Here is a 12,003-nt window from a genome sequence, read left to right as displayed (position 1 = left end):
TTTCTAGTTAACTGACAGTTTTTAAGCTAAATGATATTTCCTAAAGGTATGACTTCTGCCAAATCTTGTTATCTGTGAAAATCTTAAATTAAATCCCATTATCCAGGAGGGTCCTGAACATTAAAATCAAATCTCATCTTAAGAGTGACAACTTCAAGGCTAAATTATATTTCCCTACGGCAGAACTTATGCTAAATCTTTTTATCTAATAGAGGTCTTATATCTAAGTCTCATTATTTAGGAGGGTCTTAAAAATTTCGAATTGAATCATATCCTAAGAATGAAACTTCAAAGCCAACTTATATTTCCTCAAGGTAAAACTTATGCTAGATCTTGTGATGCATGATTTGCATTTTAACTAGGTCCCATTGTCCAGGATGGTCCTGAGGATTTACGGTCGAGCCTGCCTGGTACTTGCTTTCTTTACGAAAGGTTTCTCCGAAACAAATGGAATTTCTCTGCCCCTGTTTCAAATCAAAAAAAAATCTTGTCAATTTAAAATGTGGTGGTTAGTTTGTGGCATTCTTGCTGAAGGTGGCCTCTCCACTGCCGTGCTTTGCTTTGATTGGTTGTCTTGAATTGGCCAAGAACCATTTGACTTTTTGACTGACTCTCACCTGCAGGACCTTGGATAACCCGAGTGTTCTACGCCCAAACCGTTGTTTTACATTTCTGACCTTTCTACCTGAACCTCTGTATTTCCCACAAGATTTCTAAACCATTCGTCCAATGGAACTTTTCTCTGACACCTTATTTCCCACTTTACATCATGCTATCTTTGGTATGCTTTGGCCGCACTTTGCTTTGTGCAATTTTGGAAGTTGGTAGTAAGCTTTGAAATCCCTTCTCACTTGCTCAAACAAAACTGATATTGGAAAAATCTTAGAGAAATAAACCCAAAAGAAATGAAATGCAATGACTTTGAAAGTTAGGAATAAAGAAGAAAAATCCAAAACTGGATGACTGTTTGAAGGGGAAAAAGAAAAGAGACTTATCTGAGCGGAACAACTGGCACCAATGATCATGACCTGTATTTCGGATTAATCAGCCCAGCCTATTCAACCAATCATCTTTTAGTTGTCATACTTTATGCCCCAGGATTTCCATAACCCAATTTCTTCACCAAATCACTGACCTTGTTCGGCTTGCAGTGCCCTGAAAGGTTTTCACCAACAAACCTCTCTCCTTTGTTCATCCCTCAACTCCCGTTGCCTTATGGTGCCCACGAGGGTTTTCACCAATAAGACTCTCTCATTTTGATTTCTCTCAGCTTCCCATAACCTTACGGTGCCCGTAAGGGTTTTCACCAATAAGACTCTCTCATTTTTCATTTTTCCTGCTCAGAATGGAGTGTTGCCCCTAACATGAATCACTCCTACTTGCTTGACTTGGCATCTCTCGAAGACTGACCGGAAGGTCTTTCTTTGGACCGTAATGTGGGTTTTTGGATAGGGTTGGAAAGAAAAGGTATTACAAAGGCTCAAAACAGCTTGAATATGTTCAAAATTACAACTTTTGGAATCAGATCTCTTACAACAACCACAACTTCTGCCCTAGTTTCTTTGCTTGGGGATTTTTGAATTTTTATTTTGATGGGACCAAACCATGAGGCTGCCTACGTATCCTTAAAAGAAATCAGGTCAAACATAGTTCATGTCATAGGAATTGCTTTGTTGTTATTACTTTTCTCTTTTCTTTTTTCTTTTCTCTTTTCTTCTTCTTTTTTTTCTTATTTTTTTCACTCTTTTCCATTCTTTTCTTTCTCTTTTCTCTTCTCTTTTCCTCTTTTCTTCTTTATTTACCTTTTGTGTCCGTGTTTCTGAACCTTTCTACTGATTCCAAAAGAGGGGTATAAAAGAAAATAAATAAGGCTCAAAGGGGTAACAAAGGATAAAGTGTTTAGATAGCAGAATAAAAATGCCTTCGTCATTCCAATCTTCAAAACATGCAAAATACAAACAACAATTATACAAACCAAAGAAATCATACATAATATCTTTTGACTGCATCAAAATTGATAGCCATATCTACATATTTGCCTTCTATATCTGTTAAATATAAAGCACCATTGGATAATACTCTCGTTATGATGAATGGCCCCTGCCAATTTGGGGCGAATTTGCCTTTTGCTTCAGCCTGATGTGGAAGGATGCGTTTCAATACTTGCTGACCCACTTCAAATTTTTGGGGACACACCTTCTTGTTGTACGCTCTTGCCATTCTCTTTTGATATAGTTGGCCATGACACACTGCTACCAATCTCTTCTCATCAATCAAACTCAATTGCTCCAGACGGGTTTTGACCCACTCATCATCATCAATTTCGGCTTCAGCAACGATCCGAAGGGATGTGATTTCAACTTCTGCGGGTATCACTGCTTTTGTGCCATATACCAATAAATAAGGAGTTGCACCTAATGAAGTGCGAACAGTAGTGCGATAACCCAACAACGCGAGGGGCAACTTCTCATGCCATTGTTTGGAACCTTGCACCATTTTCCGAAGTATCTTCTTTATGTTCTTGTTGGCTGCCTCGACTACTCCATTCACTTTGGGGCGGTATAGGGTGGAATTGCAATGTGTAATCTTAAACTGTTGACACACTTCCTTCATCAGATGACTATTAAGTTTCGCACCATTATCTGTGATGATCACCTTTGGGATTCTAAACCGACAAATGATATTTGAATGAACAAAATCGACCACTGCCTTCTTGGTCACAGATTTGAAAGTTTTAGCTTCAACCCACTTAGTGAAATAATCGATGGCCACCAGAATGAACCTGTGTCCATTGGATGATGCTGGCTCGATTGGTCCGATGACATCCATACCCCAAGCAACAAAGGGCCACGGTGCGGACATCGTATGCAATTCAGATGGTGGAGAATGAATCAAATCTCCATGTACCTGGCATTGATGGCATTTGCGCTCAAAACTGATACAATCTCGCTCCATGGTGAGCCAATAATAACCCGCTTGAAGAATCTTCTTTGCCAGAATATACCCACTCATATGCGGCCCGCAAACCCCAGAGTGTACTTCGGTCATGATGGTTGTGGCTTGTCTAGCAACTATGCATCTTAACAACCCAAGATCTGGAGTTCTTTTGTACAAAACTCCCCCACTGAATAAAAATCCCCTTGCCAATCGACGAATTGTTCTCTTTTGATCCCCTGTGCTCTATACCAGATATACCCCCATTCTGATGTACTCTCTGATATCATGGAACCAAGGTTCACAGTCAAGTTCTTCTTCCACCATGTTATAGTAAGCATGCTGATCGCGGACTTGAATATACAAAGGGTCAACATAAGCCTTATCTGGGTGATGTAACATTGACGCCAAGGTAGCCAAAGCATCAGCAACCTTATTATGGTTCCTTGGAATGTGCTTGAATTCTATTGATCAAAACCGTTGACAAAGATCATGCAGCCATTGTCGATACGGTATAAGCTTTAATTCCCGCGTCTCTCATTCTCCTTGAATCTGGTGCACCAGAAGGTTCGAGTCTCCCAAGACCAAGACTTCCTGGATTCCCATATCTATAGCTAATCTCAAACCCAGAATGCACGCTTCGCACTCGGCCATGTTGTTGGTGCAATAGAAACGAAGCTGAGCAGTGACAGGGTAGTGATGCTCTATTTCAGCAATGAGTACAACTCCTATCCCAACGCCTTTCATATTAGCGATCCCATCAAAGAAAAGTTTCCAACCGGGCTTTTCCTCCTTCTCGACCTTGTCAATGTGCATCACCTCTTCATCAGGAAAGTAAGTCCTCAAATGTTCATATTCTTCATCTACCGGATTTTCGGCCAAGTGATCTGCCAACGCTTGGGCTTTCATCGTGGTCCGAGTCACATAGATAATATCGAATTCTGTGAGCAAAATCTGCCACTTTGCAAGTCTCCCTATGGGCATAGGCTTCTGAAAGATGTACTTTAAAGGATCTAGACGAGAAATGAGGTAAGTAGTGTAGGATGACAAATAATGCTTCAACTTCTGTGCTACCCAAGTCATGGAACAGCACGTCCTCTCAAGGGGAGTATACTTAACCTCACAAGATGTGAATTTCTTGTTGAGATAGTAGATCGCTTGCTCTTTTCTGCCAGTGATGTCATGCTGACCCAATACACAACCAAATGAATTATCCAAGACCGTCAAATACAGAATAAAAGGTCTTTCCGATTCTGGTGGGACCAACACAGGTGGTTTTGACAAGTACCCCTTTATCTTATCAAATGTTTCCTGACACTCATCAGTCCACTTGACCGCAATATCCTTCTTCACCAGGTTAAAGATAGGCTCACAAGCTGTCGTGAGCTGAGCCATAAACCTACTGATGTAGTTCAGCCTCCCTAATAGACTTATCACTTCAGACTTGTTCCTTGGAGATGGAATTTCCTGAATAGCTTTGATCTTTGACGGATACAATTCAATGCCCCGCTGACTAACTATGAATTCCAACAATTTCCCCGATAGAACACCGAATGCACACTTTGCAGGATTGAGCTTAAGGATGTACCTGCGGAGCCTCTGGAAAAACTTTTTCAAATCTCTAACGTGGTCAGACTGCTTCCTGGACTTTATGATCACATCATCCATGTAAACCTCGATCTCCTTGTGTATCATGTCATGGAATATGGTTGTTATAGCCCTCATGTAAGTTGCCCCAGCATTTTTCAAACCAAAAGGCATGACCCTGTAGCAGTATGTTCCCCATGGCGTGATGAATTACGTCTTTTCCGCATCTTCCTCATCCATTAAAATCTGATGATAGCCCGTATAGAAATCTACAAAAGACCCAATCTCATGCTTGGCATAATTATCGATCAAAATGTGGATATTCAGCAATGAGAAGTTGTCCTTTAGACTTGCCTTGTTGAGATCACGGTAATCAACACACACTCTGGTCTTACCACCCTTCTTTGGCACAGGCACAACATTGGCTAACCACGTGGGATACCGCGTGACCCGAATGACCTTTGCATCAAGTTGCTTTATGACCTCTTCTTTAATCTTTACACTCATGTCACTTTTGAACTTTCTCAACTTCTGCTTAATAGGAGGAAATGCTGGATCAATTAGCAATTTATGGACCACCAAATCGGTACTTAAACCTGGAATGTCATCATACGACCATGCAAAAATATCCTTATACTCAAACAATGCTTTAATTATTTATTCCCTGATTTGTGGTTCAAGATGGACACTTATCTTAGCTTCTCTGACATTATCTGGGTCCACTAAATTGATTGCTCATGTATCATTCAGGTTAGGCTTGGGTTTTTCTTCAAAATGACTTAGTTTCTTACTAATCTCTTCAAAGGCCTCATCCTCATCATATTCTGATTCATCATCACACTCTATTTCTTGGATTATTATTTCAGAATTAGGTTGACTTTTAAGACTGGGCTGAAGATTCCTCATGCATGTCATGTCATTGAAACTAGCATAAAAATTGTACAAAGAAGAAAAAGAAAACAAAATAAAACTATCAGGAGTGATGGAAAGGGAAATTGCATTTCATTAAAATAAAGGATAACAAGGTTTTGTACATCAACAAGCGAAAAATAAAAGTCTGAGTCACAACCCTGGAATGACCCAGATAGAAAGGAAAACAAAACAAACTACCAAGACTCCTTCCTGGTAGGGAGAGGAGTAGCCTTCCAATTGTTAAGCTTTGCATTCGGCCTGACGAACTGCACGTCCGATTTGCTAGAACCTTCTCCAACTTCCATCATGTTCACATCATCGAACAACCTCTGGAACCTTTTAATTAACTCCTCATCAATGTCAACCACAGAACTTGGAACTGCCATCACTGGGCGTTTCCTAGCACCGGGCGTGACAAAAGACGTGGAGAGACGTGGAACAGGCTTTGGAAGTGCCCACACCTTCTGTTTCAACCTTTTAGCCCTTTTCACATCTGACGTTGTAGGTTTGAATCCAAGACCAAACATACCCAAATTATTAGGGAAGGACACTGGCTGTATGATACCCTGTAGAGATGCACCCAGACTTTTATCGGGCACAAAGCCATTTTTCAGCATTTCAAAGGCCACCATGACTGATGCGGAGGTTATCTTTGGGGTTGGAACATATTTCCCTTCTAGAACCTTCTCTACTGGCACTGTTTCAAAAACTTGATAGACCCAAGGCCTTTTGTCATCTTCAACTTCAATGAACAGGACAGAGGCATCACTGTGAGCACACAAGTTATCTTCACCATGCGCAACGATCTCTTGTCTATCCCATTCAAACTTGAGCATCTGGTGCAGAGTGGACGAGACTGCTTTGGTGGCATGAATCCAAGGTCGACCTAATAGCAAATTGTAAGAGACAGCTACGTCTAGCACCTGGAACTCCATGGTGAATTCCACCGGTCCTATTGTCAACTCAAGCACTATATCACCAACTGAATCTTTCCCTCCACCGTCAAATCCCCGAACGCAGATGTTGTTCTTGTAAATCCTCTCATCATCCACTTTCAACTTGTTCAGAGTAGTGAGAGGGCAGATGTTTGTATTGAAACCATTGTCAACTAATACCCTTGTAACCACAGAATCTTCACATTTTACCATAATATAGAGAGCTCTATTATGTTCAGTACCTTCCACAGGCAACTCATCATCAGAGAAGGTGACTCTGTTCACCTCAAATATTTTGTTGGCGATCTTTTCCAGATGGTTTACTGAAATTTTGTCGGGAACATGAGCCTCGTTCAGAATTTTCATCAAGGCCCGACGATGCTCGTCTGAGTGGATTAACAATGACAACAATGAAATCTGAGCAGGCATCTTTCTCAACTGCTCCATGATGGAATAATCTTGTACCTTCATTTTTCTCAGAAATTCCTCCGCCTTTTCTTCAGTCACTGCTTTCTTCACTAGAACTAGGTTATCTCTGGATGTTTTAGCTTTCCTTAACTCTTCCGAGTACATCATCTCCCCAAACGAGTTAATCCCTGGGCCTCATTGACTTCTTCTTTCACTTCCTTTCCCTTATAGGTCACTATCACCCGTTCATAGTTCTATGGGATGGCCATGGTGCTGATTACCGACAACTAGGTTATAGGCTTGATGATGACAGGATCCGTACGGGCACCCTCTACAATTATGATAGGCTTGTTTGCCACTCCTGGCACAACTACTTTTGACTTTTCTTACTTCGCCGCAACATCACTAGGGGATCCTTCCTTGACTAACACAGATGATTCACCGTTTGCCCTGTTCAACTTGTTCACTGATCCTTCAACTATTGATTTTTTAAATGGCTTGACCTCACTGGACCGAATCATCCTGACTATCTGTGAAGGCTTCTTGGGCTCCCCTCCCTTATGTACTATCTCGATCATGTTTGTTTCCTGATGGGTTGGCAATAGGTTCTGGTTGACGTTGGGTGCCTCTGGAGTCTGGACTTCAATCCAGTTTGTGTCAATAAGCTCCTGGATGGCATTTTTCAAGTTCCAGCACTTCTCCGTATCGTGCCCCGGAGTACTAGAACAATATTCATAGCTCACAGAATAATCAAGATTCTTTGGAGGAGGGTTTGGCAATTTCGACTCAATTAGCCTCAGCATATCCAACTGCCTCAATCTATGGAATAAATTGGTATAAGATTCTCCCAATGGGGTGAAGGTTTTCTTTCGGTGCAACCTCTTATTTTTGAATGTTGGATTGGGTCAGAAACCGGGACTGGTAGGGTTTCGGTAGGCTTGTGGGGGTGGGTAAGCATTTCGTGGAGCTGGGTAGGTGTTCTGTGGGGATGGGGCACGCCATTGTGTGTACGCAGGAGGTTGGGTATATGTCTGGACGTGGTGAACAAAAATATGAGGGTCTGGTGACGGGAGGTAGTGTTTGGGTGGATTATATGAGGTTTGAGTGTAGGTTTGGTGATGGGGTCGAGGCTGGGTATATTGCTATGACAGGCCCCTGGGTCCAAACCATGATCCTGAATTAATTATTGCCACATCTTCCTTCTTCTTCTTTCCAATCACTCTCCCAGTACAGTTTTGGATGGCCTGGGTAGTTGCCTTGATAGCCGAGTAACTCATGATTTACTTGATTTAAGCCCTCTTCCACCATGCCACCCATGGTGACTACCTCGTTGAACGATTTGCCTATGGCCGATATCAGATGGCCAAAGTAAGTGGGCTCCAGAGCCTGTAGAAGGTACTCCACCATTTTGCTTTCCTCCATCGAGGGGTTAACTCTTGTCGCTTGTTCTCTCTAGCAGAAGCCATATTCTCTGAAACTTTCACTAGGCTTCTTCTCAATTTTAGTTAAAGACAAATGGTCTGGAACAATCTTAATGTTGTACTGGAAATAACGGGCGAATACTTAAGCCAAATCATCCCAGGTATACCATCTGCTGTGATCCTGACGAGTGTACCACTCCAATGCCGAACCACTCAGACTCTGGCTAAAGTTTGCCATTAACAACTCATCTTTCCCACTAGCTCCTCTCATTTTACTACAGAATCCCCTCAAGTGGGCCACCGGGTCTCCGTGCCCGTCATACAAATCAAACTTAGGCATCTTAAATCCCACAGGCAATTGAATATCGGGAAATATACACAAATCCTTGTAGGCTATGCTCACCTGGCCTCCCAATCCTTGCATGTTTCTGAATGACTGCTCCAGACTTCTAACCTTCCTGAACATCTCCTCCTGCTCTGGGTTCTTAGGTGGTTTCTCAGTCTCTACAGGGAGGTCGAAACGAGGAGTATAGGATCAAGGCTTTAGGGCCTTGAAAGTAGGCTCCGGGGGGTAGTATTGGTTATCCTGGGTCTGGAATAAAGGTTTACTGGAGGATCGATGGAGTGTAGCGGGTGGGGGTGCCACAAAAACAAGGGTGGCTGGTGGAGGAGGGTATGAGACTGGTTTAGGTGGTGTACTTGTGGGGTTTGGGAGGTGGTGCCTTGGTAGTGGTGGTAAATGGGAAAGCCCGGAGATGAATCAATAGTAGGAGGTTTTTGGGATTGAGCCAGCGGCGGGACGAAAGTAGGGTAGGCGGGGTAGGATGGTGGTGGATTCCCTTTTACCCGTGATTGGTACATCTCTGCCATCTAGTGTTTCAGCTTATACAACTCCTCTTTCAAATTAACATCAGACTCTTCCCCCTCTCTTGACGGATCAATAACACTTGCATCCAGTTGTTGGTTAGCCATGATCAACTTGTCTTTGGACCTGGTGTTGTATGGATGAGTTGTTAGAATGCCAAACAAACTAACCACCTGCTTGGACTTGATGACAACCACAAACTTGTTAGTGATTAAGGCTTAACAAATAGGCAAACGCACGTTAGGGATGCAATGCACCTAAGCAGTTAACCATTTCTATAATGCATTTGATTGGTTTCTTGCATCATCCCGGCTTTCCCTAATTTTCATTTGCAACTTCTCTCTTTTTTTTCATTCCTGCTTTTCTTTGCTTGATTCTTGCTTTTCTTTATTCTCTCATCTTCCTCTCTTGTTTTGCCGTTATTTCTTTCCCGATTTTTCTTGTTTTCTCTCTTTTTCTTCTCTCTCTTTTTTTTTCCTCTTTCTTCCTCTTTTTTTTCATGGTTATGATCGAATCCTATGGAGATTGCCTACGTATTATGACGCCGCATGAATCAGACCAAGCGTAGTTCTGGGGGATAAGTGTAAATATAAAAAAACATTTTGGGTTTTTCAAAAGTGTCTTGATTACAACGACTTACCCTACCGAATTTAATCATAAAAACTAATAGACTCGAAAAGGATGGACTAACAGACTCCAACAGAAAGATGAAAATACAGACCCGAAACAGACTAACAGACTCCAACAAGAAAATGAAAATATAGACTCGAATGAAAATCATGAATACATCAATTCCTCAACTGCTCCAGGGGCCCGCGGGACATCAGTCGGTCGTGCCACGGGCCTATGTGCAAGATCCCCTTGAAGACACTCCGGGTCGCTCATTATTTGGCGAACAAAGGTCATTACTGCAGCAAAGAAGGTGGTTCTAGTCATGTCATCACATTCATGGCACTTCATGATGATGTAGTCAGCAATGACTCTAACCCTCTCCCTGATGATACCCTTTTCTTGGAGCAAACGCCCTATTTTCTGAGTCCTAGCTTCTAGCACTTGGGCATCACGTTGGTTTTGACCTTGCAACTGCTGCATATCTTCCTCCAGATGGGACATTAATGCATATCAATTTTCCCTTTCTGCTTTAAAGTTCTTAGCTTGCTTGGCCATCTCATTTTCGAGGGTAGTTAGCCTTTTCTTCAAATTGGTGACTGTTCCCTCGTATCTCCTTTTCAACTGCCGGACAAACTCTGCTCGCCCCTCTGCGTTCTTCACTAATTGTGCCCGGGCTCTCGCCAGATTACCCTCGAATTTTTCCAGATCATCCTCACACTCATCTATTTTTCTCTTGAGACTACTTATGAGTCTTTCATCCTTTTGTCTCCTTTCTTGATTCTCAACAGCTATTTTCATTTTTTGGATCTGTGCTCGAAGGACCTTATTTTCTTGAGCCAATTTCTTCTTCTCCCCTTCGTCGGCAGCGGCCTGTACACTTTTGTCAAATTTAAGATCCCGGATCTGTCCCTCCAATTTGCTTATGGTGGCTCTGTAGCTTGCCTCTTTTGCCAACCAAGCCCATTGCTCCTGCGCTCCATCACTAAATTGTTGGACATGGGGCCTCTGTGCGAGCCGTTCGGGCTCTAGATGGATTTGGGACCTTTTACCATACCAAGCTGTGTAACTAGGCTCCAACTCGCCTCTGGATAGATCTTGTACCTAAGTCTTTGGCTCTAAGAACCTACATTGATGCCAAATTCGACGCACCCTTTCTTCTGGGAAAGCAACCTTTAGTTCCAATTCGATGACCTGCTGACTCAAATCCTCATCATGTGGGATGGTCTGGTACCTGCCTAACTGGCGTAGAACTCTGTGCGGGGCGTAAGGATGAATGCTCCGGAGACCCATCAATAGAAGAAAACAACCTCGACCGACATATAAATGACTTCACTGACCTAGAGCCACCTGAATGTCCATTTAATCTTGTTTGTAGTCAAGGAGCTCAAATGTGCAAACCACGCTTCCGTACCATCCGGAAACTCATAGCCCTCCACCCGTTGTTCATGTTTTTCAATGCATGTAAGACGGGTCATGCCACAGTTCATGTACCCTAGACAGTGGCAAAGATGTTCCTCTATCCAAAGCTGTAGGAGCATATTGCATCCTTCAAAAAACTTTCCTCCTTCTCGGCAAACATTTAGAGCTTGGTAAATCTCCGCCAAGATCATCGGTACAATGGTGCCATTTGCCTTTTTAGTCATGAAGTCAGCTATCCCCACAAGCCCCAATTCTATGTTTCCATATTTTCTTGGACAAATCAAAACACCCAGGAATGCCACTATAAAAGCCAGTCCCCGCCGAGTTTCCCACTTATCTTTGTTTTCCGAATGAGTAAGACCGGTATCTGGCATCTCAAAACCGTGGGGATTCCCGTAACATCAGTACAAGAAATAGAATGTGCAAAATCCCTTAGCCAAATTTCCGTCTTACACTTCCCGACTGATGCTTAGAAGATCCAGAAACTTATGAGGAGTCACTGTTCTAGGTACCACCGGGTATTGATTTCTGAGATTCCCATTAAAACTAGTGTAGCCCGCTACTTCATCAAGCGTAGGAGTTAGCTCGAAATTAGCAAAATGGAATACATTATGTGTTGGGTCCCAGAAGGGTATCAAAACCTCAATTATATCCTTCCTCGGCTTAATCTTCAAAAGCCCAACAAGACCACCCAAAGCTTTTATCACAGTTTTTCTGCTGACTTCCCCTAAATCATGCCACCATATATGTAGTTCTAACGGGATTTCCTCGCGGACCGTGAAAGGTTCATTTTCAATTGTGCTCATCTTGCACATTTGTTTAAGGCGATTGATTTAAAGACTGTGATTCATTTTGACTCAAGAGAAAAACACCAATTTTCACAAAATTTAACACAAAAACACTTTTGTGA

General features: G+C 42.4%; 1 protein-coding gene across 1 annotated transcript; it reads right to left on the bottom strand.

The window, feature by feature from the left end:
- Positions 1-3,180: 3,180 nt before the first annotated feature.
- Positions 3,181-3,843, bottom strand: LOC138885267 (uncharacterized). Its single transcript, XM_070166200.1, has 2 exons — positions 3,561-3,843; positions 3,181-3,398 (listed from the first exon to the last, which is right to left on the bottom strand). Exons 1-2 carry the CDS (start codon positions 3,841-3,843, stop codon positions 3,181-3,183), a joined length of 501 nt encoding a protein of 166 aa, XP_070022301.1.
- Between the last annotated feature and the right edge of the window lie 8,160 nt (positions 3,844-12,003).

This window comes from Nicotiana sylvestris, chromosome 2 (genome assembly GCF_000393655.2).
Source record: "Nicotiana sylvestris chromosome 2, ASM39365v2, whole genome shotgun sequence".
In the NCBI taxonomy this organism is placed as follows: domain Eukaryota; kingdom Viridiplantae; phylum Streptophyta; class Magnoliopsida; order Solanales; family Solanaceae; genus Nicotiana; species Nicotiana sylvestris.
This window is presented reverse-complemented; position numbering and strand designations above follow the sequence as displayed.